The sequence below is a fragment of the Megascapheus bottae genome, chromosome 18, assembly GCF_031878675.1.
Source record: "Megascapheus bottae isolate mThoBot1 chromosome 18, mThoBot2.hap1, whole genome shotgun sequence".
Classification (NCBI taxonomy): Eukaryota; Metazoa; Chordata; class Mammalia; order Rodentia; family Geomyidae; genus Megascapheus; species Megascapheus bottae.
The window spans coordinates 7,377,161-7,402,784 of NC_143526.1; the positions used below are offsets into that span (position 1 = coordinate 7,377,161).

The 25,624-nt window shown below is 39.1% G+C and overlaps 1 protein-coding gene and 1 pseudogene across 50 annotated transcripts in view; one reads left to right on the forward strand and one right to left on the reverse strand.

The window, feature by feature from the left end:
• The first annotated feature begins 439 nt into the window (after positions 1 to 439).
• LOC150050054 (DNA-directed RNA polymerase III subunit RPC7 pseudogene) lies at positions 440 to 1,110 on the forward strand (annotated as a pseudogene).
• Positions 1,111 to 6,623: 5,513 nt separating this feature from the next.
• Clasp2 (cytoplasmic linker associated protein 2) overlaps positions 6,624 to 25,624 on the reverse strand; it is a 206,896-nt gene continuing 187,895 nt past the window's right edge. For all 50 annotated transcript variants that reach the window (XM_090351849.1, XM_090351844.1, XM_090351847.1 and 47 more), the window contains 5 exons: positions 20,008 to 20,201; positions 16,915 to 17,043; positions 12,054 to 12,260; positions 9,210 to 9,326; positions 6,624 to 8,338 (listed from right to left, as the gene is read on the reverse strand). In XM_090351849.1, the coding sequence (XP_090207975.1) occupies positions 8,252 to 8,338; positions 9,210 to 9,326; positions 12,054 to 12,260; positions 16,915 to 17,043; positions 20,008 to 20,201 (734 nt within the window). In that variant the 3' untranslated portion in view covers positions 6,624 to 8,251. The remainder of the gene's footprint in view (positions 8,339 to 9,209; positions 9,327 to 12,053; positions 12,261 to 16,914; positions 17,044 to 20,007; positions 20,202 to 25,624) is intronic.

A 25,624-nucleotide genomic window follows, 5' to 3' on the forward strand; every position in this document is an offset into this window, starting at 1 on the left:
CTTGGAGATATAAACATAACTACATAGACATAGAAGTCTATGATGGGCTATATACTCTATAGACATAACGTTTTGTTACATATTAATATGTATCTATGACATACAAACCCTCGGCTTAATTTTAATTATGTTTTAAAATCTATGGGCCAGTGATTGTATGTAGAGATTCCCTTCTTGAACGCTTGTTTGTTAAACATGACATTTGAAATATGATGTAGAAATCAATGTTAGTAAATTCTTTAATAAAAATTTTTTTTTAAAAAGTCACACACATGGGGCCCATTAGGAGGGTGGGCGGGGCCGACCAAGCCGGCTGGAACTCACAGTGGTACCCGGGCACCTGGGCTGGTCCGCACCCCTTCCAGGCCGTCTCTGCACCGCTTTGCCTGGAAGCTTCCGGGAGCAGCATTTGCCTGCTGCCTTGCTGAAACTAGTTCTGATGGCTGGGAATAAAGGGAGAGGACGTGCTGCTTATACTTTTAATATTGAGGCTGTTGGATTTGGCCAAGGTGAAAAGCTACCTGATGTAGTTTCGAAACCACCCCTACTGTTTCCTGATACAGATTATAAGCCAGTACCACTGAAATTAGGAGAAGATGAAGATTATATGCTGGCCTTGAAACAGGAATTAAGAGAAACAGTGAAGAGAATGCCTTATTTTATTGAAACACCCGAAGAAAAACAAGATATTGCAAGGTATAGTAAAAGATACAGGAAGGTATACAAAGAAGAATGGATACCAGATTGGAGAAAGCTCCCAAGAGAAATGTTGCCCAGGAAACACTGCACAAAAGTAGGCTCGAAATCTAAAAAGGCAGAAGATCCAGGCAAAGGGGCTTCACTCAGTGCTGTTGATGTGCTGAAAAAAATAGAGGAACTGGAAAAGAGAGGTGATGGTGAGAGATCAGATGAGGAAAACGAAGAGGAAGAAGGAAACAAAGAGAAAAATAAAGAAGGGGATGATGATGATGATGATGATGATGATGATGATGATCAGGAGGAATATGATGAAGAAGAGCAAGAGGAGGAAAACGACTACCTTAACTCCTACTTTGATAATGGAGATGATTTTGGTGCAGTGATGACAACATGGATGAAGCAATGTATTAGCCAAGAAACCTCTCAACATTTTGGAACAGTTTCTTAGCATTTGGAACTTCATGTCTGTTTTATTTCTGATAAGGAATGATTTACCTATCTTAGTTGTATTCCTGTTTTATCTGACAAATGTTATCAAAACATGCAGAATCGCTGTTTATGCTCTTGTTACCTTGTAGACTGGCATTCTGACATTCCCTCTTACCACCTCTGCCATCTTTCATTAGGTATGCTAGTGCATTGTTAGTTCTTAGCATGTCTAAATCTATGCATAGGCCAGGAGTTTGGCCTAGTGGTTAAAATGCTTGCCTAGCATGCATGAAGACCGGGGTTCGATTCCTCGGTACCACATACATAGAAAAAAAGCCAGAAATGGTGCTGAGGCTCAAGTGGTAGAGCTCTAGCCTTGAGAAAGTCCAAGGACAGTGCTCAGGCCCTGAGCTCAAGCCCAGGACTGGCAAAAAAAAAAAATCTATGCATACTTGAACAAACCCATGCTTAAGTGATATTTTTTTGTAAAATTACTAGTCAGAATGGATTTCTACTAATTCAGCACACAGAGCACTTTAAACATATAGAAACTTGAAATTTATTTTTTACTTTCATGTGGGATGTTCTATACTACTACAATGGACTTATTATATACATACATAAACTTACTAAGCTCTTCCAGGTACACACTTAGGAAATGAAAGGTTTTGTGACAAAAAACACTCATGGAAACATATTCAGGCTGAGATAAACAATTTTACAATGAACATCTCAGCGAGCACAGAGGCTGTCACATGCAGTGAATATTAGAAATATTTGACTTTGGGAACAGCATTGGGTCTACAGTGTATGAGTTCATAGTCTCACTGTAGTAAGCTTGACATCTGCAAATTGTTGGGCTTATAACAGTCTAGACTATGTTCTTTATGTGTGCGGATTGGAAAGTACTGGTTGTAAAGTATTATTGTAAAGTATGAACTTAACAGAAGAACGTTTGCATGTGAACTTGGTAGAGAGGCCCATGCTAGGTTTCACAGGATTCACTGATTATGTAACAATGAAGAATAACCTCAGGTTGTTTTGAAGTGAATATTGATCTTTTGCTTAAGTTACAATCTAGATTCTCTGCCATTTTATATTTTGGGGGGAAAATCAGACACTGCAGCCTCCAAAGAGTTTAAAATACTAAATATTTTCAGGGAAGTTCATATAGTCAAGGAAGTTTGTTATATGCTTCAAAAATGATTTGCTGATATTACCAAAAGGAAGTTTACTTTTGCCTTTGGAAGGTGTTATCAGCCATTACTCTCTAACTTGAGAATTTGGAACTCTTCATTATCTTTCTACCTATAATACAAAATTCAACCTTGAAACTGCTTGATTATTTCTGTGCCTTAGTTTCTCCATTTGTAAACAATTTCCTATAAAAATAGTTTAAATACTAACTAGATTACACACATGCACACACACACACACACACACACACTCTTGACAGGTAACAAGTTTTGAGAAATCAATGTTTTCCTCATAAAGTGTGTTTACTGATTTTTTTCCCCATCTCTCCATCTCCCATCTATTTGTGGAGAAAATTTATATTGTCCTAGTTTTATAATGCTCAGGAAAAAAAATCACTTTCAATGCAATATACTTCCTCAAATAATTCAAGATGAGTGTGAGAACCCATCTTGTTTAGTGGCTTTAATGATTGTGCTTGTGACTGACTTCTAGCTATATTTAAGATTTTACATGGAAACCTGATTGTCTTATTAAAGTTGCAACATGTTAGAGACCTCACAGAATTTCCCATAAATAAAAAATTGTCATTTGGAAAACATAAAAAAAAAGTCACACACATACAAATAAAAGGTGCGAGTCTACTAGCGTTGGCTATAAATGGATGCCTTAAGAGACAACTTCCCAAGCTCATCCTGGGACAGCTGGTGGATCTGGAACTAGTTCTCACATATCCAAAGTTAAGTGTAAAACAACTGTAGCCCAGGATCGGGCTTCTGTGCCAGGCTAATTTTTCTTTTTTTTTTTTTTTTTTTTTTGCCAGTCCTGAGCCTTGACCTTGGGGCCGGAGCACTGGCCTTGGACTTTCTCAAGGCTAGAGCTCTACCACTTGAGCCACAGCACCATTTCCAGCTTTTTCTATGTCTGTGGTACAGAGGAATCTAACCGGGTCTTCATGCGTGCAAGGCAGGCACGCTACCACTATGCCAAACTCTCAGTCCCTGTACCAGGCTATTTTTGTACCTTAAAGAAATTCTGCCTCTAATGTGGATACCACATTAGAGGTGCTGCCAATGTCATCAGGTCTGTGCTCTCATACTGCCCCAGCAACAAGGAACCTCTGCAAGCTGCTCCAGACTCCAGAGTAATGCCAAATGTCCTGAACACATGTGAGCAGGGCCAGTACGTAACCCATCGACTTTGAATTATACCATTGTCTCTTATCTACTGTTCACTGCCTGTTCCCCAGTAAGCATGATCTTTGTTCACTAGGCATTGCTGTCATAGAACCCTACAGACTAGGGAGTTTATGCTAGATGCTGAAATATGATTTAAAATAACAGAGGATGGAAAGAGATTGATTTCTTACAGATTGGAAGTCTGAGAAGTCCAGGGTTTTGGGACATCATCTGATAGGGGCCTTCATGTTATCCCATGACAGAAGTCAGAAGAGCAAGAGAAATAGGCTTTATCATAAGTCTGTTCCCACAATAAATGAATCCATAACCAAGCTGGGTATGGTGGCTCACGCCTGTAATCCTAGCTACTCAGGAGGCTGAGATCTGAGGATCGTGGTTTAAAGCCGGCCTGGGAAGGAAAGTCTGTAAGATGCCACCTAAGCACCAGAAATCCATAAGTGGAACAAAGTGGTAGAGCACTAGTCTTGATCATAAAGAGCTCAGGGACAGTGTCTAGTTCCTAAGTTTAAGCCTTAAAACTGGAGGGGGAGGGGGGAAGAAGGATCCATAATTAATCTCATAATAATAGCATTAACCCATAACTGGAGTTCCTCATTAAAATGAGCTGATCACCTTTAACTTATAAACATTATTAACATTATTGCATTGGGAAGTGCTGTGTGTACTTTACAAGTACACAGAGTGTATTTTATTTTCTCTTTCTCTTTTAGTTTTCCTCCCATTTCAAAGTTATTCTTTTGGAAGTGGCACTGTGGCTCAAAGGGTAAAGTGGTAGCCTTGAACTGAAGACCTCAGGGACAGCGCCTAGGCCCAGAGTTCAAGTCCCATGACCAACAAAACAAAGTTATTCTCCCCACCCCCTCCACCCCTTTATCAGCCTTGATCAAACTCAGGGCTTCTTGCATGATAGGCAAACGCTCTACCACTGAGCTACACTCCTTGTTCTAAAAGTTTTTTCATTTCTACTTTGTCAGAACAGAAAACATTGACACAATATTATTTAACTCCTTTCTTCTCTGTGGAGTATTTAGATTACTTTGGTAGATTATATTGGTTGACTTTTGGAGGCTCAACCAAGCTTACTATTATAACCCAATTCCATGTTTATCACTGGAATAACTTCATCTTAGATGTGATATATAATTATTTTCAAATATTAATGAATTCTTGCTAATATTTAATTGGGAGTTTTTATATCTAGGTTAATAAAAAGGCCTGTAATTTGTTTTCCTTTGGTGTACTGTTTTTTGCCTTTCTATCAGCATAATATTGACCTCAAAATGAATTAGGAAGTTTTCCCTCATCTTTCATTTTTTTTTGGAAAAGATTATAGTTGTCTTCAATGCTCATTGCTTCCCTTTTGTTATTGAATTCATCCTGTAATAAGTATGTTAATATAATATGGATTTGTGAGTGCATGCTCATTTCTTACATGCTTAACCAGTTTTTCTATAGAGTTGTTTTAAAATATTCTCTCAATATAAGGCTGGCTGAAACGTATGTGCCTAGGTTTTCTTTTCATCACTGTTGTTTTGTATTTGTGCCAGTACTGAGACTTGAACTCAGGGCCTCATACTTTCACTTGACATTTCTACTCAAGGCTAAAGTGCTCTACCACTTGAGCCATTTATGGTACTTCTGGCTTTTTGATGGTTAATTGGAGATAAGTTTCACAGACTTTTCTGCCCTGGCTGGCTTCAAACTTTAATCTTTAGATCTCAGCTTTCTTTCTTTTTAATATTTTGCTAGTCCTGGTGCTTGAACTCAGGGCCTGGGCACTGACCTTGGGGGCTTTCTTCAAGGCTCTACCACTTGAACCACAGCACCACTTTTGGCTTTTTCTGTGTATGTGGTACTGAGGAATCATACCCAGGGCTCCATGCATGTGAGGCAAGCAGTCTACCACTAGGCCACACTAAGTAGCTAGGATTAAAGGTGTGAACCATTGGTGCCTCCCCACCTCCCAGCTACATAGTATTCTGAGCTGAGGTGCAGCCTAACTCCTACTCTATATCCTTAGTTTCTTGCAAGTTTGCTCTATTGTTGTTGGTGTGTATGTGTGTGTGTGTGTGCTGGGGTTTGAATTCTCGACTAGGCATTCACTGTCCCTGAGCTTTTTTTTTACTAAGCCACGTTTCTAGCCCTCCTTCTCATTTGTATTAGCCTGTTATGTGTACAAAGCAGTTTTACTGTGATGTTTCCATATATGCATATAATGTATTCCCTTCAAACCCATTCCCTTTGTTACCTCCTTTATCCCCACTTTCTGTTACGTGATTCATTCATTTCTTTTCTTTTTCTTTTTTTTTTTTTTTTTGCCAGTCCTGGGCTTGAGCTCAGGGCCTGAGCAGTGTCCTTGGACTTTCTCAAGGCTAGAGCTCTACCACTTGAGCCTCAGCACCACTTCCGGCTTTTTCTATATATGTGGTACCAAGGATTCGAACCAGGTCTTCATGCATGCTAGGCAAGCACTTTAACCACTAGGCCAAACTCCCGGCCTGATTCATTCATTTCTTAGGTGGCTGCTGTTAAATATCAAATGTTCCATCTAACTTTTCAGTTAGTGTTACTCAGCTTACAACACTGCACTTGTCAACAGTAGTTAAAGCAAATGCCTTAAAGCAGGAGTTAAAATAAATCAATATTCAAATTCAGAATGATTACAAAACATACTAAAGGTCATGTTACAAAAAACACTACTCAGACAACTTCAATGTTTGGAATGACTTTTCTTCTTGAAGATAGGCTGCAGCATATACATGTGTAAGTACTATATACACTGTACTGGGTGACTACTTACTCTTGACTTTTTTTGTCTCAGATGCACACAAAATCCATGAGAATGTCATTAATAAAAGACCTATTAGGGCCGGGAGTTTGGCCTAGTGGTAGAGTGCTTGCCTAGCATGCACGAAGACCCGGGTTCAATTCCTCGGTAAAAAGCCAGAAGTGGTGCTGAGGCTCAAGTGGTAGAATGCTAGCCTTGAGAAAGTCCAAGGACAGTGCTCAAGCCCTGAGCTCAAGCCCAGGACTGGCAAAAAAACCACCCCATAACCTACATAAGTAAGTCATTACACGAGACAGAAAAACTGCTAATATATATTAACTTTTCCAAGTAATGTTATGTACAGTTTTATTGCCAGTATATGCACAACAGTAAGCATTGAACTATAAATACACAATGTAATTAACATTAAAAACAAAGCTGTTACAGGTGAGGGGGAAAGGATATAGAGAAATGTCTTTTCTTGCTGCTAGAACACAAAGGAAGGGAAAAGCCTATGACAAATCACCCATTCAGTTCTCGTCTTAAATTCTTTACATACATTTCTACATTTTTTTTCAATTAAACAAAGATAGTACAGGTAACTCTGTAATAATAGCAAATTGCTCCTCTCACAGACATTTACCTTGCCAGTCAAACTCACTTCATGTTAAGATTAAATAATTTAAAAAAATGTCAGAATGAGAAATCATTGAATCCTGGTTCCAAATGATTTCAGCTGGCTTTCACTGAAACTGGTCATTTTTGAAAGTTGGCTGCATACTAAAAGAATAGGTTTAGCAAAAGGTGATTAAAAATTGTTGTTAAAAAGTAACAGAAATCACCCTTTAAGTAGTTTTCTGAAAGACATATTACAGGCAGCAGCTCAGTTAAAAGCATTAGCCCTGAAGAGGTAGAGAATTTGAGCCCATTATTACAAGACAGCCGTGGCACCATCTTCTCTCTCATCAGGATCAATGTTTTCATAGTTAGAGGAAACCAGCTTCCATCCTCTTCAGGAAATAGTGCTGGCTGACTCCATTTCAATAATTAGTTTGTTTTGTTAAGTGAGAAACAAGACAGTCAAGGACACACATGCACTTGATTCTTTTTGTCTGTTTCCATTATCAAGTTTATTCATAAGTGAATTTGATATTAATAAATACAAAAAAAGCATCATTCACAATGAAACAAACAAACACAAAAACCCTGCAATGAAACCTTCTAGTTCAGCAAGTATCAATAAAAACCAGGCAGATGATTTGGTGCAGCTTTCTGAAGGGATCATAGAAGGACATGGTTTTAAATAACGATGGCAAGATCAGTAACCAACAAACAACAGCAGTTTTACAGAACTGGCTGATTCTGTAATGTTTTTCTTCCAGGTCTTCATTTTCAAACTACATTTGACCCCAAAGAAGTTGCAACTAATGAAACAGCTCACCATCACACCAACAGAGTCCAGCTGAAGTTCAAATTAGTCCTGCTTTATTTCACGTCATTTATAATATTTCTAGCTAGGACATGATATGGAACAAAACTCAAAGTAGCAATAAAAATATTATTCTGCAGTTGAATAAAGACAAAAAATGTTTTAGACTGTTAAAACTTTTAAAGCTTTAAGCATTCCGGTTTAACCAGTATTTTTAAAAAAATTTATACAATCATAACACTGGCAAAGGTTGATGGGAAGACAAAGTACAAACATGTGAAATGATGAGTTAGACTAAAAAATTACTTTGTATTGATCAATTGTTAATACTGCTTCTTTTTGAATCTGGAATAACTATCATAAAAGTTACATGCAGACTGAGGATAGCTCTCTGTTACAGAAAATACAAGTGAAACAAAACCAAAAAACAAAAACTGGGAAACCATGGTTAAGTTCCAAAGGATGTACTGAGAATCTCCTTTCACTGATGAGGGCGGTCTGTCTTCAAGAGACCTGGTTCACTGGTGATTGGTGCTAACTTTGTCCAGAAACATCAGTAGTGGGATCGGCCCCTCCGGAACCCGTCTGTGCACGCTTTATGTAAAGGTTCAGTAGCTTCATCTGTGGATTTAAGTCAAACATGTGTCATGTAAACAAGCTGCTTTACATTATGGTGAGATGTCATGAAAACAGCTACATATGTGTGAGTTCTTGTTCATTTGCTATTTTTATAAATTTTTTTTAAAAAAAAATAGTTATTTTTAGTTGGTCGTAGGGCTTGAACTGGGTCTCAGTATTGTTCCTGAGCTTGTTCACTCAAGGGTGATGTTGCTGCACTTGGGTCACATCCCTACTGACTTTTTATTGGTTACTTGGAAATAAGAGTCTCAGACTTTCTAGCCATGATTATCAGAGTTCTTAGGGAGAAATAAAAAAACAAACAAAAAAAAACAAACAAAAAAAAACAAATGCAGGCACTCTACCACTTAATACATGTCCCCAGGTCTAGAGTCTTATTTTTGCCTGAGTTGGCCTACAATTATCCTATTTATACCTGCCACATATCTGGGATGACGGGCATGTGTCTTATTAGTTGGAGTGGGGTTTTACTTTTTGCCAAGGTTGGGCTTAAACCATGGTCTCCCCAATTTCTGCCTCTTGAGTGGCTGGGATTACATGCATGAGCCTCTGTGTCTAGCTCAGTTAGTCTTGAACAGTCCCTGGGGATAATGCTTTGAGTGTTGGAATGGAAAGGAATCAGCCAACTGTTCCAAATAATCATGAACTGTTGGCATTTTCCCTCACAGTAATATGCCTACTACTGTGCCTGAGGGACAGAGGTTAGGGGAAGAGCCAAAAGGAAGAATTAGAAGAATAAGGGCAGTGGATGTTCAAGGGATAACTTACTAAAATCTTACCCTTTAACACATAATCAGAACAAAGATTTAAAGTACCATAGTTGCTATCTTTAAAAGCATGCAGCGTTACTTACTTTACTGCCAGTGAGTTGACTGAGATGTGGTTTTAGTTCATCGCCAATTACTGCATGAACAGCTACTAGGCAGAAAACACAAGCTTTCCGAACACTGCTCTCTGAATTATCATAACCCTAGGGAGAGAAGTTCCATCATTAGTTAGTACTCCTTAGGGATTTAAGAAAATGATTTCAGCGGGGACAGATAGGCAATGTAAACATCAACTCTGACGGAGGAGAGAAGCTCTGCTGACCTAAGGTCATGTCTCCCTCCTACAACATCCGCCACACTCTATTGTCACCTGCCCTAGTAGGCATTCTCTCCAGATAAACTACACTTCCCCAACTCTGATGCTTTCCACTTGCTCCCTGTGAGTTTCTGGAGCAGCTTATCAGAGCAGAGCTTTAGACCAGTCAACAGCCCCTCACTATCTAGTAAAACCTGGATTCTTAGGTTTGGTGAGTCAAGGTATTTTTTTTTTTTTTGACAGTAGTCCTGGGGCACAAACTCAGGGCGTGAGCACTGTCCTTGGGCTTTCTCAAGTCTAGAGCTCTAACACTTGAGCCACAGCACCACTTCTGGCTTTTTCTGTGTATGTGGTACTGAGGAATCAAACCTGGGTCTTCATGCATGCTAGGCAAGCACTCCACCACTAGGCCAAACTCCCAGCCCATGTTAAGGTATTTTTATGACCCAGGCCTAGTTACTTTTTTTCTTTCTTTTCCAGTCGTGGGTCTTGGACTTAGGGCCTGAGCACTGTCCTTGGACTTTTCTCAAGGCTAGAGCTCATCACTTGAGCCACAGCACCATTTCCAGCCTTTTCTATGTATGTGGTACTGATGAATTGAACCTAGGTCTTTACGCATGTGAGGCAAGCACTCTACCCCTAGGCCAAACTCCTAGTCCTGTCTAGTTACATTTATCTGTCCCCATATGACAGCCTAGTGACACTATATCCCTTATGCTTTGACCATTATTTACTCTCTTCCAACATTCCACAGAAATCTTATTCATTATGCATTTTTGAGTATACCCACATTTTATCCAGGGAAAATAAAGTTCACCCCTATTAAAATTGTGATCATTTTCTAAAATGATTGTGAAAATGTATTCTTCATTGTAAAAGGCATGATAACAAATCAAACATACTTTATTTTTTAAATGTCTGAATATATGTATGTATGTATTGCTTGCCAGTCATGGGGCTTGAAATAAGGGCCAGGGCACCGTCCCTGAGCTTCTTTTGCTCATGGCAAGCACTCAACCACTAGGCCAAACTCCTGGCCCCAGTATTTTCTTTCTGTAACTTATTCATCCAATGAACATTTACTCTGTATTTATAATGCATATTATATATGCTTGCACTTAGTACCAAAACATAGGTTAGAAAGAGGTTTGGATATCTAGGATCTTATAATTTAGTGAGCAATAAAACACTGATCAGAATCATAATATAATACCATAGGAAAGATCATAATAGGCACAATAAAAATTACATTGTAGACTGTTATTTATCAGGATGGACAAAGTTCATAACACATGGTTAGGTTAAAGCATGGTATAATATACAATCCCAACTCAGGTGCTAGTGGCTTATGACTAATCCTAGCTACTCAGAAGGTTGAGATGTAAGGATCGTGGTTCAATGCCAGCCCTGGGAAGTTAAGTCCATGGGACTCTTATCTTCAATTTACCACCACAGAACTGGAAGTAGAGCTATGGCTCAAACTGGTAGGGGGCTAGCCTTGAGAGAAAAAACTCAGGGACAGTGCCCAAGTCTTGAATTCAAGCCTTACAAATGACACCCCACTCCCCATAAATCCTACGTATGCTAAAATGGTTATATGTACAAATTAATAAGAACACAGTGTATCTATAATATTTGTTAGTAAAACTACTTTGGACCACAGATTTCTACTTCTAGATAGATAGATTGATTGATTGATGGATTGCTTGCCAGTCCTGGGGCTTGAAGTCAGAGCCTGAGCACTGTCCTTGGGCTTGTTTTAAAAGCTACAGCTCTGCCACTTGAGCCATAGCACCACTTCCAGCTTTTCTTGTATATGTGGTACTGAGGAATTGAAGCAGGGTCTTTGTGCATGCTAGGCAAGCACTCTGCCACTAGGCCAAACTCCTGTCCCCATCTACTTCTAGATTCATAAGATAATAGTGTAATAATCACCACAGTAGTTATGTTAATAAAAATAGGAAACAACAATAGATTAAAAAGACATGAAATTTGACAATTGTAACTGTAACCTCTCTATACATTACCCCAATAATAAAAAAAAAAAAAATGAAATGAGTAAACCCTGAAAACATTGACTTCAAGCCCCACGACTGGAAAAAAACAAGAGGATAAATATTTGTGAATTTTACATACATGAAGAATCTAGAATAGGTATTTATTAGAGGCAGGAAGTAGAATGAAGATTAGTAGGGTCTTGGAGGGGAGCAGGAAGGGTATATTATTCACTACTGGGTAGAGAGATTTAGTTTAAGATGATACAAAAAAATGTTCTGTGGACATATATTTAATGCCACAAGATTTTTAAGTACACAGATTGTGTACTTAAAAAGCTGACAATAAGAGGCCGGGAGTTTGGCCTAATGGTTAAAGTGCTTGCCTAGCATGCACAAAGACCTGGGTTCGCTTCCTTGGTACCACATACATACAAAAAAGCCGGAAGTGGTGCTGAGGCTCAAGTGGTAGAGCTCTAGCCTTGAGAAAATCCAAGGACAGTGCTCAGGTCCTGAGCTCAAGCCCAGGACTGGCAAAAAAAAAAAAAAAAAAAAAAAAAAGCTGACAATAACTGAAGCTTAGATGTCCAGAACTCATTCCTCCAAGCTCTGTTGCTTACCTGTATTAGGCCTGGCATAATCTCTGGTAGGAGTAGGTTCAGGGTTTCCTTGGATACTCTCTCTATCACCTTCGTTTGCATTTTGATGGCAGCCAGGTTAATGGGGTAGTCTGCAGTCTGAACGATAGGGCACAGGACTTTGATGCACTGCTCTGGACTAATGGAGGTGGCCAGCACTGATGCTGCTTCCTCAGCAGACCTCACCACCTAAAATAAATCAAGCCCGGACATTATTTCTTAGATCTTCTACTGTCTTGAAAGGATATATTTCAGGAACACTTAATAGGATATGGCATCTGGGATCTGCTTTGAAAGTACTGTAGCACACAGATAACCCTAAGTCAGAGTACATATAAAACACATTGGTTAGCGTCTCACATATCAATTAGTGAAAAGTTTTTAAAAAGGAGCAGTAGAAAATGTATTATGTAGATAGGTCAAAGCTCATTTCAGCTGTGATAGCCTAAGAATATCTATTTTATATTCTTTCTTTTTGTTGGTTATGGGACTTGCACTCTGGGCCTGGGAGCTGTCCTTGAACTCTTCCCCTCAAGGCTACCACCCTACCTCTTGAATCACAGTACCACTTCCGGTTTTCTGGTGCTTAATTGGAGATAGGAGTCTTATGGATTTTTTAGTGCCTGGGTTGGCTTTGAACTGTGATCCTCATATCTCAGCCTCCTGAGTTGCTAGGATTACAGGCACGAGCTACCGTGCCCAGCTCTATTTTACACTTTGTAAAAGTAGAAATACTACGTGTTTTATTTGGGTCAGATCTATACACATTAGATATTATGATATGAAAATCCAGATTAAAAAAATTACTGAGGCTTGCCGGGAGTTTGGCCTAGTGGTTAAAGTGCTTGCCTAGCATGCATGAAGACCCGGGTTCAATTCCTCGGTACCACATACAGAAAAAAGCCGGAAGTGGTACTGAGGCTCAAGTGGTAGAGCTCTAGCCTTGAGAAAGTCCAAGGACAGTGCTCAGGCCCTGAGCTCAAGCCCAGGACTGGCAAAAAAAAAAAAAAAAAAAAAAAAAATTACTGAGGGTTTCAACTTTTCCATCTCCTCCCTACCCTTTCTTCTTGCCTGCCTTGTGGGTGTTAAGTGGCATCCCAGAAAGGTTTGAATTGAACATTCCTACTGACTAAGTGTGGTATCTTTTTATGTGCTATTGCCATTTACAGGTTTGTTTTTTTGTTTTTTGAAAAATACCCACTATGAGCTTGCACCACTTAAAAAATTCGGTTTTCTCCAATAAACCATTCACTAAATGGGCAAGGGAACTAAAGACAGACTTATCAGAAGAAGAGATTAAATTGGCAGAAAAGCATATGAGAAAATGTTCATCATCCATGGTCATAAAGGAAAGGCAAATAAAAACAACCCTAAGATACTACCTTACCCCAACAAGAATGGCCAAGATTTTGAACTCAGACAATGACAGTTGCTGGCAGGGTTGTGGAGAAAAAGGAACCCTACTACACTGCTGGTGGGAATGCAGACTAGTTCAGCCACTCTGGAAAGCAGTGTGGAGGTTTCTTAAAGAACTGAAAATAGACCTTCCCTATGATCCCGCCATACCACTTCTGGGCATCTATCCTGAACATCATGACCCATGATATTATAAGGATACCTGCTCAGCTATGTTCATCTCTGCACTATTCACAATAGCCAGGTGATGGAAACAATCCAGATGCCCTACTGCAGATGAATGGATACAGAAAATGTGGTATATATACACAATGGAATTCTACATAGCCAACAGACAAGATAAAATAATCGCATTCGCAGGGAAGTGGATGATGGATCTAGAGCGAATCATGTTGAGTGAGACAAGTCAAGACCTAAGGATCAAAAGGCGCATGGTATCCTTAATATATGGCTATTAAATCCAAAGAGTACAAGAGCGAGGACTCAATAACTGCATACCCAAAACTATGGACACGGTAATAGAAATACAAACGTAACTATATAGACATAAAAACCTATGACTATAGACATAATGTTTTATCTAATAAATTAATGTTTCTATGACATACAAACCCTTAGCCTAATTGTGATTAAGTCCCAGTGATTGTAAATACAGATTCCCTCCTTGAACACTTGTATGTTAAACTTGTCATTTAAAATATGATGTAAAGGGGCCGGGAGTTTGGCCTAGTGGTAGAGAGCTTGCCTAGCATGCATGAAGACCTGGGTTCAATTCCTTGGTACCACATACATAGAAAAAAGCCGGAAGTGGTGCTGAGGCTCAAGTGGTAGAGCTCTAGACTTGAGAAAGTCTAAGGACAGTGCTCAGACCCTGAGCTCAAGCCCAGGACTGGTAAAAAAAAAAAAAAAAGAAAAAAGAAAAAAAAATGATGTAAAAATCAACATTAATAAATTCTTTAAAAAAAGCAACTAAGGGATATGGGTTAAGGAAAGGTCAACTGAAATACAACATGTTTTAGAACCACTGTATAGAGTAAAACTCTAGCTTTTCTTCTGTATGTTGAAACTACAAAATAAATTGAGCTGGGTACTGTGGCTCAAAAAAAAAAATTGGGTTTTCTCTGTCAGACTTAGGTGATACTCTTAGAGGGAAAACTAAAGGCATTATTTCTCTGAATATTTAAAGTACTATTTATTTGATCAAATTCTAGAAAGTGGAAACTTTTTTTTGTGGTTGTTGTTTTAGCTCCCCCCAACCTGGCCTATTTAGGGGGGGGAAGGGCGGTACAGAAATGGAGGAAGAGTGAGCAGATGCAATCATGGTATTCCAGTATGTACTATGTGGGAAATGAACTATACATTTTGTGTGGGTAAAAGAAGAAGGTGACACTGACCCAAAAGAATTGCACTCATTATTTGGCTTATGACCTATGGCTCTGTACCACTCTGAGCCACAGTGCCACTTCTGGCTTTCTGGTGCTTACCTGGAGATAGAGTCTCAGACTTTATTGCTTGGGTAGGTTCTGAACCACAATCCTCAGTTCTCAGCGTCCTGAGTAGCTAGGATTATAGGCAGGAGCCATTGGTGCCCAGCTTTCTCAGTTTCTTGAAGTATAAAACCTTTTAAGTGTGATAAAGTTCAGTTTATGTATTTTCCCCTAGTAGCTACTTCTGCATTTGATATTAAGAAACTACTACTACATAGTTTGTGCAACAAAATTTATTTATTTATTTTTGGGTCACAGGGCTTGAACTCAGCCTGGGTGTTGTCCCTGAGCTCTTCAGCTCAAGGCTACTGCCCTACCCTTGAGCCAAGCCCCATTTCCCGCTTTCTAGAGGTTAAGTGGAGGTAAGAGTCTCAGGTTCTTTGGTGCCCGGGCTGGCTTTGAATTTTGATCCTCAGATCTCAGCCTGCTGAGTAGCTAGGATTACAGGTGTGAGCCACCAAGCCCGGCTAATGTAACAAAAATTCTTACTGCTGCCTTCTGAGATTTTAGTGGTTTTAACTCTTGTACTTAGTTTTGATCCATTTTACTTTATCACTATTTTAAATTTCTTTCCTGGTCTGTCTTTTGCGAATGTCTTAGTTGACCATAGAAATCTAATGCTATAGGAAGCATTGCAGTGTCCTGTTCGAAATTTCCTTTTCTAATTATTTCTAAGATTATAATAAAAATCCTCATGGCTATCCCATCAGTGTTACTGAGGGAAAGAGAGGATGTCATGATTCGTCAAAGTGAGAAAACAGGTTTAGAGGCCTTACATAAAAACTTGTCCTCATTCCTTAATGGAATACACTTGTAACAAAGTCCTATCTCCTATAAGCAATTTATCTTACTTTCATTTGTTATATAAAAAATAAAAATCCTTATTGCTAAGTGGAAAGACTGGTGAACTCTAAACAGAAAACTAAAGCAAAATGAAGAAGAAAACAAAATCACATTGTTATGGCTGAATATGAACTGTCACACAGGCTCATGGGCTTAGGACCCAGCTGGTGGTGCTATTTTGGGAGGCTATAGAAACTTTAAGAGGTGGGGCCTAGCTGCGGTGAGACCTTGTGGTACCATGTCTCTTCCCAGTTTTCTGCTTTCTGTGTACTATAACATGCCCAACTTTCTTCTGCTCCAGCATCTTGTCACTGTGAACAATTCAAGCCCCAGGGGCAAAAAGACCATGGGTTGAGACCTCTGGAACCACGAGTCAAAATAAGAATTTTTTTTTCTTTAAGTTGTTTTACTTAAGTATTTGGTCAGACTGAGGAAAAGCTAACTAATATACCAAAAAAAAGTAGGTTATTTACGAAAAGGACTATGATATCATCATAGTATCTGATTAGAAAAGAAAATATGGAGGGCTGGGATCATGGTCTAGTGGTAGAGTGGTTGCCTAGCATGCATGAAGTTGTGAGTAGGATTCCTTGGTACCATGTACACAGAGAAAACTGAAAATGGTGTTGTGGCTCAAGTGGTAGAGTGCTAGCCTTGAGAAATCTCAAGGACAAGGACTGGGAGTTTGGCCTAGTGGTAGAGTGCTTGCCTAGCATGCAGGAAGATCAGGATTTGATTCCTCAGTACCACATACATAGAAAAAGTGGGAAATGGTGCTGTGGCTCAAGTGGTAGAGCTTTTAGCCTTGAGAAAGCCCAAAGACAGTGCTCAGGCCCTGAGTTCAAGCCCTAGCCTGGTTCAGGACTGGCACAAAAGAAAAGAAAACAAAAGAAACCTCAAGGACAGTGCAAAGGCCCTGAGTTCAAGCCCTAGACTGGTGATTAAAAAAAAAAAGACTATATGCTTGTTTCTGGGACAAGTATCAATTTGAATACCAAGGTAAGTCTCCATCAAGGAAATGATTGAAAAAGGTAGTCTTTATGCAGTGTTTACATGGATTATGAAATAATAGGAACAGAATAAAACAGATAACTTACCTCCTTATGAGGGTCTTTATGTGCTTCCAATGTCTTCATGACAGTCAGTTCTGCATAGTTTTTAAATCTTGCTGGCTGATGCCTTAGAATTTCTTTTAAAACTTTTAATGCCAAAGCTCTGATTGTAGGCTAATGAGAAACATTTAAATGTTTTTTAAAAAATATTTTAGATATCAGACAATTTTTTCTTATATTATTCAGTTGTTATTTGGAATTACAATTATCCGTTTAATATAACTATACATACTCCTTGCCAAGGACCATTTAAAAATTCAAAGAATGACAGAGCAGATACTAAACCACTCTCCAGATAACTACATCCTATCCCCTTTTTATAATTATTTCATTTGAAGGTATACAAAAAATTATTTTACTATGTGACCATAAAAGAGCAATTTTAACGCCTCTAATAAGGAGTCAATAACTGGTTTTGTGCTCTAAAGTTATTTGTAAAGACAGTCACAATCTTAAAATGTAGTTATGTCTAGAACAGATAAGAAAGTACAAGGACCTCACGGGCTACGCTATACCAAACATATGAAAAGCAAATTAATTTTAGATTGTAGGACTATGCAAATAAATTACAAAAAATCCCACTCTTTTTTCTTACACAAAAAGCAGAAGTATTTACGTCAAGAATAAACTCCTCTGTACCACATACATAGAAAAAAGCCAGAAGCGGTGCTGTGGCTCAAGTGGTAGAGCTCTAGCCTTCAGAAAGTCCAAGGACACTGCTCAGGCTCTGAGCCCAAGCCCAGGACTGACAAAATAAGTAAACAAATAATTAATAAAAGAGAATAATAAACTCCTTAGAAAAGTCCAAGAGCTGGTAAGTAATTCCCAATTCAGTCACGGGGCTTGAACTCTGGGCCAGGGTATTGTCCCTGAGCTCTTCAATTCAAGGCAAGCACTCTATCACTTGAGCCACAGCTCCACTTCCAGGTTTCTGGTGGTTAACTGGAGATAAGGGTCTCACAGACTTTTGTGCCTGGGCTGGCTTTTGACCTTGATCCTCAGATCTCAGTCTCCTGAGTAGCTAGGATTACTGGCATGAGTCAACTGCTGTCCAGAAGCAAACTTCCAAGTTTTATGCAGATTTTTTCCCTCTACGTCTATCAATTTCCAATTTATTTAAGCAGGAAAGTCTTGTTAATTTGAACACTGAGTCAGCTTGTGAATTTTCAGGGTTGTTTTTTTTGCCAGTACCCGGGGCCTAAACCACTGTTCGTGAGCTTCATCATCTACTTCTTCTTCTTCTTTTTTTTTTTTCTGGGCCTGAACTCTGGGCCTGGGCACTGTCCCCGAGGTCTTCAGCTCAAGGCTAGTGCTCTACCAATTGAGCCATAGCATCACTTTCAGTTTTCTGGTGATTAATTGGAGATGAGTCTCACAGACTTTTGTGCGTGGGCTGGCTATGAACCAAAAACATCAGATCTTGGCCTCCTAAGTAGCTGGGATTATAGGCATAAACCACCAGTCCCCGACCTGAGCTTCTTTTTGCTCAAGGCTAGCACTTTACCACTTGAGTCATAATGCTATCTCTGGCCTTTTCTGTTTATGTCGTACTGAGGAGTGGAACACAGGGCTTCATGCATACTAGGCAAGCAGTCTACTACTAAGCTACACTCCCAGTCCTCAGCTTCCCTTTTGGCTTCTACAAACTTGCGGCAGGCAACTGCTTTGATAATTTCACCAAGCTCTTGATTAATTAGCTGGTTGCTGAGTACTTCAGACTTCTGAACATCCCATTCCTCCACAGCCTTGTCCATCCTCTTTTAAAGACCTCACTTTTCAACTCCCCCCCCCCACAAGAGGTTTAAGTCTGTCATCCATCTATCTATCCACCTATCACCTATCCACCTATCTATCTATCTATCTATCTATCTATCTATCTATCTATCTATCTATCTATCTATCTATCTATCACTGGCTCCAAAATACTGAGTAAGCTCCTTCCATTGGGCTTCATTTGAGGACTTTTTACTATGAAGTTCTTTTCCATTCTTCAATTTAATTTTTCCAGGATCATTTTTTTTCTTCCTCTGAATCTTGAGACTGAAATTTTCTGTTCAGAATGTTCTTTATGCAATTTTTGAAATTTATTCCATGTATTATAGGAATTCCAGAAGGGCATTCTTCATATGCATTTGCCTCTGCCTTAGTTTCTGGCCCATCTTGAAATTTGAGGTATTTGATTTCTTCTTGGCCCCATCCTCTTTAACTTCTTGTAAGTTAAATTCGGAGTTCTCAGTATGGGTTTATCTTTAGAATTTTACTCAATATCACTTTCATTTAGACCAAGAGGCAGTAGCCCACTCCACATTCTTTCTTTGGTCAGGAAATGGCTGCCTGGCAGTCATCTTAGGACTGTGTCAGGCAATTTTTAACATTTTCAATTTCTACAACTTAAGTATCTTCACATTGAGAGGAGGAAAACTAGACAAGAGTATAAAGTGTGTAACTGATTATACAAGTCTAACATTTCAACTTGACAACTCTTATCACACCTTTTAAATTTGTAAGAAACTTAGAAAAATATCTGACTATGAGACCAAGTTGAACTTCTGAAAAAATGAATTTAAGTGTAACCTGCACTTTCCCACAACATTGGCCTTCCATTTTTCATTTTCACTATAGTCAACTGTTCAAAATTATTGAGGTAGGGCTGAGAGTTTGACCTTGTGTTAGAGTGCTTGCCTAGCATGCACGAAGCCCTTGGGTCAATTCTTCAGTAGCACATACACAGAAAAAGCTGAAAGTGGTGGTGTGGCTCAAGTGGCAGAGTATTAGGCTTGAGCAAAAAAAAAAAAAGTAGAGTTATTTGGCTTAGAGAAAAATTTCATGCACAGACAGCAGCAGAATAGACTTATCTTCCAAATTTCCTAATAGGTGTAGTCTTTGGGTAATAAATTATATAGAAGTATTTTGATTAACAGACAATCTATTAAGAACAACAACAGCTGGAGGTGAAGCTGTGACAGGAGTACATTCCTAGCATTCAGGAGGACTAGGTTCAATACCCAGCACCACAAAAATAAGGAATACATGAAAGCAAAGCAGGAAAGACAATGGTGTAAGTATTCTGCCATTTACCTCTTTGTCCCCAAGGGTTTCCAGCAATAAAAGTAATATCGTTTTGAAGTGCTCATCCCAAACACTGAAAGATTCTTCCTGTGTTAGTTTCATCAGTTCATAGAGGGCAATTTTTCTTTCCTCTACACGTTCATTGTGGTTGGATAATTCTTTCAACAACTCTGCGACTAGGTCAGAATGGTCTAGGGAAAGGTCTGTCAAAAGGATATAATCTTTAATTTTGTGACTTTATACTATTATTAAACACAGATACAACCAATGTTGATTATTGACTGAAAAACAATCATTTATTTTCATTTTTGTTATCCTCAAAATATCAATGTGATTTAAAAACTTTCTATAAGGAAAAAATATTAAAGAACAGTATAATGAGCACCCAGATACCCATTACCTATTACTTACCAGATATCAAGGTTTTACCATTTTTATATCATGTGCCCCACCTTCTTTTTTATGATGTATTTATGGGACATTCCAATTTATTTTTCTTCCTCCTTACATACTTCAAGCACACACTGCTAAAGTGACAAGCTAGGAGGCTCAATTTTGGAGTATTGCACTGTTACTTACACCAATAATGAGTACTGGATTGAAGTGGTGACCACTTGACCCCACACTGCGAGCTCCCCATCAAACTTCTTTGTGCCAGTCCTGGGGCTTGAACACAGATGCTGTCCCAGAGCTTTTTTGCTCAATGTTAGCACTACTACCAGAGCCACAACTCTACTTCCTCCATCAAACTTTAAACTAATGGCCTTACCCAGTGATTGGTATTAAGTCGATATTTTAAAAATAGAAATGATAATTATCTAAACATAGCATCCCTTCCATGGATGAGAATTCATCTGTAGAGAGTAGGGCCTCGTGCTTACTAGACTGGTCCTATTCCACTTAAGCCATGTTGGTTATTCCAGAGATGGAGTCTGGCTATTTTCTGGCCTTGAGCCTTAATCTTCCAGATCTCTTTGGGTAGCTATGATTACAGGCACAAACTACTTCAGAATTTGGTGTTTTTGCTTATGGCTGGTGTTCTACTACACCTGCTTACCTGCTTGCCTGCCTGCCTGCCTGCCTCCTTCCTTCCTTTGAATTCAGGGCCTGAGCACTCTCCTTGGGCTTTCTCAAGCCTAGGGCTCTACCACTTGACCACAGCACCACTTCTGGCTTTTTTCTATGTATGTGGTACCAAGGAATTGAACCCAGGTCTTCACACATGCTAGGCAAGCACCCTACCACTAGGCCAAACTCCTGGACCCCAGTTCAGGCTTTTTGCTAGTTAACTGGAAATGAAAATCTTGCAGAATTGTCTTCTGAGGCTGGCTGCGATCTCAGCCTCCTAGGTAGTAAGGACTATAGGTATTAGCCTTTGGTACCTATTTTAGAGCTATTTTGGTTACCCTGAAATACAGTGTGATTAAAACTGTATTATTGAAATAAATGAAAAAAGGCATTCGTTTCACCTACAAAATATTAAAACCAAAAGAAAAGACTTTTGATACAAAATTTATATCTTTAAATCAGTATATAAACAACAAACCTATAGACCTAACCACAAGATTAATAAGAAAATAAATAATAATTGCTGGCATAAAAAAAAAAAAAGTAGAGTAGAATCCCAGGGTCACAACAGATTGGAGAGAGACTCGATAAATGGGACCACCTAAAAATAAAAAGTTTCTGTACAGATAAAAACAGTCACAAAAGTAGAGAGACAGCCAACAACTGGGAAAAGCTATTCACCAATAATACATCTGGCAAATGCTTAATAGCCAGTATTTACAGGGAATTCAAGAAACTAATCTCCCCCAAACTCAACAAACCATTCACTAAATGGGCAATGGAACTAAAGAGAGACTTATCAGAAGAAGAGATCAAAATGGCAGAAAAGCATATGAGAAAATGTTCATCATCTATGGTCACAAAGGAAATGCAAATAAAAAAAACCCTAAGATACCACCTTACCCCAACAAGAATGGCCAAGATTTTGAACTCAGACAATGACAGATGCTGGCGGGGTTGTGGAGAAAAAGAAACTCCACTACCCTGCTGGTGGGATTGTAAACTAGTTCAGCCACTCTGGAAGCAGTGTGGAGGTTTCTTGAGCTAAAAATAGACCTTCCCTATGATCTCACCATACCACTCCTGGGCATCTATCCTGAATATCATAATCCAAGGACACCTGCTCAGCTATGTTCATCTCTGCACTATTCACAATAGCCAGGCGATGGAAACAATCCTGATGCCCTACTGCAGATGAATGGATACAAAAAAACGTGGTATATATATGCAATGGAATTCTATATAGCCAACAGACAAGATAAAATAATGGCATTCGCAGGGAAGTGGATGCTGAGTGAGACAAGTCAAGACCTAAGGAACAAAAGGCGCATGGTATCCTTAGTATGTGGCTATTAAAGAGTACAAGAGCGAGGACTCAATATTTGCATACCCAATGCTATGGACATGGTAATGGAAATATAAACATAACTATATAGACATAAAAACCTATGACTCTATAGACATAATGTTTTATTTCATAAATTAATGTTTCTATGACATACAAACCCTTAAGCCTAATTCGGATTAAGTTCTAAAAACGAAGTCCCAGTGATTGTATATAGAGATTCCCTTCTTGAACACTTGTTTGTTAAACTTGTCATTTGAAATATGATATAAAAATCAATGTTAATAAATCCTTTAATAAAAAAAGAAAAAAAAAAGTAGAGTAGAATCAAGTGGATGCCTATAATCCAAACTATTTGGGAGGCAGATATTGGGAGGATAGCAATTCCAGGCCAGTAGTAAATCTAGTAAGAACACATCTCAATAAAAAATTTGGGTGGGTTAGCGCATACCTGCTTGTTCAGGAAGGCTCAGTAGGGGGACAAAGGTCCAGCAAAAGAACTCTACTGAAACTAACAAAGGGTTAGGGGTATGATTCAAGTTGTAGGCACCTGCTTAGCAGATTGTGAGGCCTTGAGTTCAAACACCACAAAAGAAGGAAAAAAGAACAATGAAGGAAAAGGCAGATCTTTCTATTCCAGCCAGATTTCTACTTTGGCTTAAAGCCAGCCTAAGTAGAAAAGTCTGTGGGACTTTTATGTCCAACCAGCAAAAAGCTAAAGATGGAGCTGTGACTCAAGTGGTAGAGTAATAGCCTTGAGCAAAAAAGTCAAATGAGAGCACAAGGCCCTGAGTTCAAGCCCTAGTACCAGCATGTAGCATGTATGCACACACACACACCCCTCCCTTGCAACAAAGACCCATTCTGGCCAGATTTTGGGCAATAAATATACGTTAAGCTCACTGTCTCAGGGACTAAAATTTCTGTAAAGTAATGAGAGTTACAAAGTGGCCACAGAGCTAGATAATATTCAACATGAATGCAGACAGGAATGAAGAAACACAAGTTTTGAATCTTCTTCACTCTTATCTCCTGCACAAGAAGCAGAAAATACTTCCCTTCCCTGTTCTTCTACTTATATTTTATCTTAATTTACCAAGAAAATCCTTGCTAATCTTCTAATATAAACAAATAGAAAAATATCCTGCCCAAACAAAGCTTAAAAGCAGCAAGGAAAGCTGGGTGCAGATGGCTTACACCTGTAAGTCTAGTTACTCAAAAGGCTGAGATCTGAGGACTGTGGTTCCAAGCTAGCTGGGGCAGGAAAGTCTATGAGACTCTCATCACCAATAAATACTCAGAAAAGCCTGGAAGTAGCACTATGGATAGAATGATAGAGCTGTAACAGAAGAAATTCAGCGACAACATTCCACTCTAAGTTCAAACTCCAGGACTGGCAAAAAGGGAAAAAAAAAGAGTAGCATTAAGGAAAGAGATTATTCATAAAGTCTATTAAGATTATCAAATTTCTTATGAGGAATGAAGAGACCAGAAGGTAGTAGGTCATAAAAGTCTGAAGACAAAAGGTCTGAATACATAGGAAAACTGTATCTTTTCTTTTGGCCAGTCCTGAGACTTGAATTCAGGGCCTGGGCACTGTCCGTGGGCTTTCTCAAGGCTAACACTCTACCATGTGGCCCACAGCACCACTTCTGGCTATTTCTGCACACGTGGTACCAAGGAATTGAACCCAGGGCTTTGTGCACGCTATGTAAGCACTCAGCACTAGGCTACAAGACTGTATCTTTAAAAATCGAAGGTTGATATGTGTGCATAAGTGGCTCATGCCCATAATCCTAGGTACTCAGGAAGCTGAGATCTGAGGATTGTGGTTTGAAGGCAGCCTGAATAGGAAAGTCAGTGAGACTCTTATCTCAACCACCAAAAAAGCTGGAAGTGGAGCTGTTAAGTGGTAGAGTTTGGTTTCCGAGCCAAAAAACCTCAGTGACAGTGCCTAGAATCTGAGTTTGAGCCTCAAGACTAGCATACAAAAAAAAAAAAATCTCCAAAACAACAACAAAACAAAAAAAAAACCCCAAATGGTTTAGTACTGCCTAGCATTCCAATGCCCTGGCTTCAAACCTGAGCAACACGTGCGCGCGCACACACACACACACACACACACACACACACACACACACACACACACACACACACACACACACACACACACACACACACACACACCTTATCTCAAGAAAACCTAAATAGTTGAACATTCTTGAAAAGGAACAAAGCTGGTAGAGTCCAACTTCCTGGTTCCAAAACTTACTATAAAAGCTAAAGTATTGGGGCCAGGATTTGGCCTAGTAGAGTTCTTGCCTAGCATGCACAAAGACCTGGTTCAATTCCTTGGTACCACATATATAGAAAAACCTAGAGGTGGTAGTGTGGTCCAGGTGGTAGGGCTCTAGCCTTAAGAAAAAACCTAAGGACAGTACTCAAGCCCTGAGCTCAATCCCAGGACTGGCCAAAACAAAACAAACAAAAAAAAAACCACACACAAAAAAAGCTAATGTATTCAAAACACTGTGCTACTAGTAGAAAGACAGATGTACAGACAAATGGAAAAGGAAAATAGAGAAATGAATTCTTACATAAATAGTTAAAGGATTTCTGAGAGTTGTGTCAAGACTATTCAATATGGAAAGGACAGCCTTTGAAAGAAATGGTGCTAGTAAAACTAGATATCCTCTTATGTATGTGGATATATATATAATATGAGGTACAAGGTTCACCCTTATAATTTATTCAAAATGAGTCAAAGACAAACACAGGCATAAAATTCTTAGAAGGGAAACAGGAAATAGTTGACAAGACTGGATTTGGTAATGGATTGTGAGATATGACACCAAGGCATACAATAAAGAAAAAATAATCTGGATATTGGTGACTCAAGCCTGTAATCTTAGAAGAAATCTGAAGGACAGTGGTTCAAGATCGGTAAGAGGCCCTTGGTATTGGCAATGCTCTTACGGCCACGCCTCCCTGCCTCAACAGAACAAATTGGACTTCATGGAAGTTTTGTACACCAATAAGTAGGTACTAACCAGGTGCTAGTGGCTCACACCTGTAATCCTAGCTACTCAAAAGGCTGAGATTTAAGGACTGTGGTTTGAAGCCAGCTAGAGCAAAAGTCCCTGAGACTCATTTCCAGTAAAATACTCAAAAAAGCTGGAAGTAATGCTGTGGCTCAAATGGTAGCCTGAGTAC